Source organism: Grammomys surdaster, unplaced genomic scaffold (assembly GCF_004785775.1).
Source record: "Grammomys surdaster isolate TR1022 unplaced genomic scaffold, NIH_TR_1.0 543, whole genome shotgun sequence".
NCBI lineage: Eukaryota > Metazoa > Chordata > Mammalia > Rodentia > Muridae > Grammomys > Grammomys surdaster.
Window position 1 is genome coordinate 602739 of NW_021604962.1, and position 5626 is coordinate 608364.

Below are 5626 nucleotides of genomic sequence, written 5' to 3' on the forward strand. Positions count from 1 at the left end.
TTCAGCTCACTTCATTCAACAGTTAGTTATATAACACAGAAAAGCGAGGAATATGCTCTACCAAAACCAACATAAAAAGGCTTCCCCATAAGGGTAAGAAGTTGGTAGTGTTGCCATACCACTTTAATTCCAGTACTAAGGAAGCAGGGGCTAGTGAATCTCTCAGTTCAATCAAAATAGATGCTCACAGTTCAGTGATTTGTGTGTGACTGCATAGCTAACTTAAATGATCCAGCACAACATTACTTAAGAGCTTAGGAGGTGCCTGACGACACTGAAATTCCTGATTGTTCTCTACCTCAGCAAATGTTTGATACATGCCAGCATAAGCCCACATGACTCATAAGACAGCTTCAGGGAGAAATGAGACAGAAATCTTTCATTGAAAAGCTCTAGTCCATGTTTATTGCAAATACTACTCTCTAGTAAAGCCGGGCCTCTTACCTGTGCTCTCCTGAGAATGCTGGGCTTGTCAGTGTTTGCTGTTCGATAGACTTTTCCCATAACTATTGTTTTTTCCAAAGGCCCTCATGCTCTCTCCAGCTTCTGGTTGCAATCTCACATTTGGGACGGTAAAAATAGAAGACACTAAGGAGAGAATGAAATGTTTCCGTTTACATATTTATACATGTGTTGACATTTAAAAGAGGAAAAGACGACTGCAATTCCGTGTGGGTGTCCAGCAAGTGAAACACTGTGGTATGTGTCAGTGTTTGAAATGCCAAGTGGTCAAAGGTGCACACACAGCTATATGCATTTACACACGTACACACACATACACATTTGGATGCGGTAGAGCCACAGCTCCTGTTTCGCTGATCTTAGAATGATAAACTTGGACTTCGAGACAAGTCTTTGCCATTTTTTTTAATTCATTCATGAGAGAAGTACTTTTTTAAAGGATTTATTTATCTTATATATGTGAGTACACTGTCACCGTTTTCAGACACATTAGAAGAATGCACTGGATTCCATTACCGATGCCACTATGTGGTTGCTTGGAATTGAACTCAGGACCTCTGGAAGAGCAGTCAGTGCTCTTAACCACTGAGCCATCTCTCTAGCCCCCCAAGAGAAGTACTTTTTGCCTCTAACATTTCCTGGGAAGTTTCAGAAGGAGCTAGTTGTGATGAGAAGATTATGAGTTTGATTCCAGCAATCTGAACCTTTCAGTGTTCTACAGGCGGCTAAGTGGAGAAGGTAAGTAGTTGGTTGAATATGAGAGTCAGAGAACTAGGACTCCAATGGGACTTTTGGAGTCAGTGTAAGTGTGTGGATGATATTTCAATCTTGAGGCTGGAGGAAATCATCAGCTCTAGGGAATGAACCAGCTAGAAAGGTCTAAAGAGGATGCATTGGGAACTTACAGCATTCCTTAGCCTGCCTGGCAGATCAGTGAGTTTGCAAAGGAAAGTTGCAGGAGGTGAAAGTCAAACCATGAAAGAATCCTACCCTGGGAACCAAGGGAAGGACGTGCTAATAGGAAAAGGTGCCAGATAAATGTGCCTAATTCCACTGACAGATCAAGAGGAAATCTGGGAAACCCCTAAAGACAGAGGTGTTAAAATAGCAGTATAGGAGTTATTGCCACCTACATAGAAGACATTCAAGATGGAACAGGAAAAGGAAAGAGCTGAGCTGTTCAGCTGTTTAGCATGGTGATGCAAGCTTTAAATCCCACCATTAGGAAGGCAGAGGCAGGCAGGGAGCTTTGTGAGTTCAAGGTCACTCTAGTCTATATATAGTAAAACCCTGTCTCAAATTAAATAAATTTAGTAATAAAAAATAAGTGTGCTTGCTATATTCATAAAAAGATAGCATGACACTACACAATAGCATCACACTATTGTATTATAGATGACAAAGCAGGTGAAGCTACAAGCATTAGATCTAGGAAAGTCCTCCAGGTCTTCCATGCCTTCTTCAGCTTGCTCTCTGAATGAGGAGTTGGGAGCACAGAGGGACTAAGGCACACACCTGGCCAGGCGCTGTGGAGCTGAGCGTGTAGTTGGGTTGTCTGATTCCCAGCTCATTGCTCTCCACGCCAGATCAATTTGCTGGCCTTCTTTTAGGAGACTGGAGTTTTGTGAATTAGCAAATGAATGTAATAAAATCAAGGCCTCTGCGCTGTGAACTGTATTTTGTTCATTTACTTCGACAAGGATAGTTCAGCTTCAATTATTTATGGAACTTGATAGTATACACAGGAGAATGCCATGTGCTGTGTCTGAGGAAACTAATGAACTGCTTCTAAATCAACCCTATATTTATTTTCCTGCAATTAAATCCTCATGAAGAAGTAGAGCAAGGCTGTTGGGGTTTGGGGACAGGAGAATGACACTGTCACCATCCCTGGTCAGCCTGGCTGCCAGAGAGATCCCTAGGTAACCCTATAATTACTTTTGCTTGATGTGTTAATTCTTTTTCGTGCTCTGTTTACACTAATATTTTGCTTCTAAATTTTCTTATTACATAACTACAATAAGCGTTCACAGATCTAAGGTGTTTCAGTGGCCATTTTGAAAAGTATGTTGACTTTTCCTATACCACTAGCAGGGGTTGGCCATTCATGATACACTTCTATACTTCCTACCACGGTTCCTGGTGAATCCAGATCAGTCCTATCAGCTGTATTATCTGTCCCCTGGTGGTCACTTCCCTACGAGGTCCAAATGGCCCCATTCATTCTCACGTCCATGTGGACTATACAATCCCACAGGGCCTGACTTCTCACAGCAAGGTGAGGCTGAGGCCCCATAGTCTCCTTTTTAACTTGGTTTCACTTTCCGCTTTAAGTATTTTCTGCTTTAAGCACTTTCTGCTTTAAGTATTTTCGTTTTGTGGACATTCTTCTAAAAAAAAAAAGTGCCATGAACAACTATAGACAGAGAACTTTACGCCATAGCGTGTGTCCTTCAATTCTTAGTGACTCAGCTCCAAAGTGATGGAACCTTTAGGAGATGATAAAATGTAGATGACGTCAGGAAGGGTCCTCATGATAGGATTAGTGACCTTTTAGGAACAGAGAAATATTCTCTGTACCCTGTAAGGCCAAGCAAGGTGGACTTCTGGAAGCCATGAGGACAGCCCTTACCAGGAACAGAATCAGCCAGCACTTTCATCTTGAACTCTCAACCCCTAGAACTGTAAGAATGAATATCTGTTGTCTCAGCCTCTCCCTGCCTCTCCCTGCTATGCTATTTCCTTAGGACAATATGAGTTGACCAAGAGAGCCAGGATCGTGGAACGAAGCATCAGTTCCAAGCTGGCTGCAGACACATCCCTTCCTTGGTTCTCCAGTACGCCTTGACAGGTGCACCCTCCCCCAAACTCCCTTGAAACGGAAGATGGAAGGGTTCTGAAGTGTCACAGATTCTGCCATTTGCCAGACAGTGAACTGTACAAAAAAAAAAAGAAAAGAAAAGAAAAAAACTACACTAATCTGAAGTTTAATATGAAGAATCTCAAGAGTTTCCAAGTACTGTCAGCTGAATACTCACTCAGACAAGAGTCACACAAACCCACCATTCACTTTAAGGAACTAATTCCCAAAGTCACATAAGTCTGGGGATTCTTTGTTTTGCAAACATGTTTACAAGGGCAGCCACGTTGTTCTAAATGGAAATGAGTACAGTATTTAATGCCGGGATTGTCCTGTCTGCGAATCGATTTACCTTTCATAATGATTATCTTCTAGACACAGGAATAACATTCCTGTAACTCAAAATTGTTACTGGAGGCATTTAGCAGAATCTCGCTTTAAAAATATAATGATTTTTCATCTTTATTCTCCCCCCTTCAAAAGGTTTCACTGCTCGTGATGTTTAACGTTATGCAGAGACGTGTTTCTGCCAATGAATATCGCCTTATGGTTATGCTTCTGCAAATAGCCTGCTGTGAGCTGATAAAGGGATTAATGCAGCCAAAATTCTTAATCTGTGAAATTACAAATTAAATTCTCATATTAAAAATACCACCCTGAGGTATTTTTTGTGGTTTTAATTCCCCTCTGGTGTTCTGCATACATTGTGCTTGTTAATGACAGGGACGGGGCTGTCTCGGTTGGCAGGCTGCTGCTCAGTGATAATGTGTAGGCATTTACTCCCTTACAGCAACTGGATTTAACCACTGGCTGATAAACTAAGTGGCAAGTGGGTAATAAGTCCATATTAACAGGAAAGTACTACTACAGAATTGGGAATTGGCGGACCCTCAAAATCCTGGCTTAAACTCCACCATCAAGTCAGATAGCATTGAGCTGTCACCAAGGAGGTCAAAGTGGAAGTTACCCTGCATGGGGAAAAGGAGCCCCATTTTTGAGTACAGCAAGCTATAGCACAGTGAGCTCATGTCTACTGTTTGTCTTTTCCAGCACAGGGAGAGGAATTATCTGTTCTTTTTTTTTTTTTCCTATAGGTTTTAATCTTGAATTTTCCTTTCAAGTTTGGAATCACTACTATAATAGAAGATAGATCTTTTGAAAGGAAGTAAAAGGTGCGATAAAGGAAATAGAGGCTGGGAATGCTTGAGATATTGACAAGGGTTTGTAATCAGAAGGGGAGCATCAGGTCAATGCAGCCCTGGTGGGGAGGGGCAAGAAGTACACATAAGTGAGATAAAAAGGAAAAGTTAGGTTAAGGAGACTCAAGGGAGTTGCTACTTAGGATTTAGTCCTTAAAGAAAGGGTGACTGTGACTGTTGCTATGGAGAATCCAATACTGCAGGAGTAGTCAGAAATTCCGGAGACAAAGGAAGTAACTTCACATCTACTATAAGTGATGTATGCAATAAGAATTAATAAATGCATTATAAATATGTATGTATCTATGCAGTATGCTATTTTTAAGGCAATCAGGAAATACGAAATATCTCTAACTGGTCTTTGGAACATATCACCACTGAAGAAAAATATTCCTACTCCTGCCACGGTGTTTTTCAAAATTTCACAAGAATTCTGTTTCACACTTGGGAAGAAAGCTGAGATCCTCCCAGCCATAAATCCTTCCCCAAATACTTTAAATGTAATTGAAAAAGCCTGTGTAAATATGAGCACTTTTGTAAAAACAAAACAAAAACCCACCCAGGAATGTGTTTTGTTTTAAAAAGATCTAGAGAAGAGCTGTCTGTACAAATACCAAGAGCATGTGTAGTTAAAATGAATTACATGTCTTCAGTTCTTACATGTCAATTCAGTGTATTTGCCAATTGCCAGCTCTGTTCCTCAGCTCACTGCCTAGCAGTGCTTTTGAAGGTTATTGTTACACCCAAGATGGTCTCTGAAAATCAAACAGAAATGAATCATTTTTCCTGTGTACTGCAGCCAGTTAAAATAGTACTGTATGCAGAAAGCACTAAATATGTAAATCATATTTTCCTTTTCCTTTATGACTGCTCAGATCATTTTATTTTGGACACACACATAATCAAATACAAAGACGTGCAGCTGCCGACTGCAGAATAGAGATAGCAAAAAATGAATCCATTTTCTTTCTGTGTCTGGTAAGCTAGCAATTGAATGGCAGGACTCCAATAATATATATACACACACGATTCCCCTTCTGGCTTGAGCGATCACCCCTCTCTCTCTCTCTCTCTCTCTCTCTCTCTCTCTCTCTCTCTCTCTCTC

General features: G+C 40.9%; 1 protein-coding gene across 3 annotated transcripts in view; it reads right to left on the bottom strand.

Moving 5' to 3' along the window:
• Nucleotides 1–449: 449 nt before the first annotated feature.
• The window catches only part of Cdk14 (cyclin dependent kinase 14), a 472739-nt gene continuing 467562 nt past the window's right edge, over nt 450–5626 (bottom strand). For all 3 annotated transcript variants that reach the window (XM_028781762.1, XM_028781763.1, XM_028781764.1), the window contains one exon: nt 450–588. In XM_028781762.1, the coding sequence (XP_028637595.1) occupies nt 473–588 (116 nt within the window). In that variant the 3' untranslated portion in view covers nt 450–472. The remainder of the gene's footprint in view (nt 589–5626) is intronic.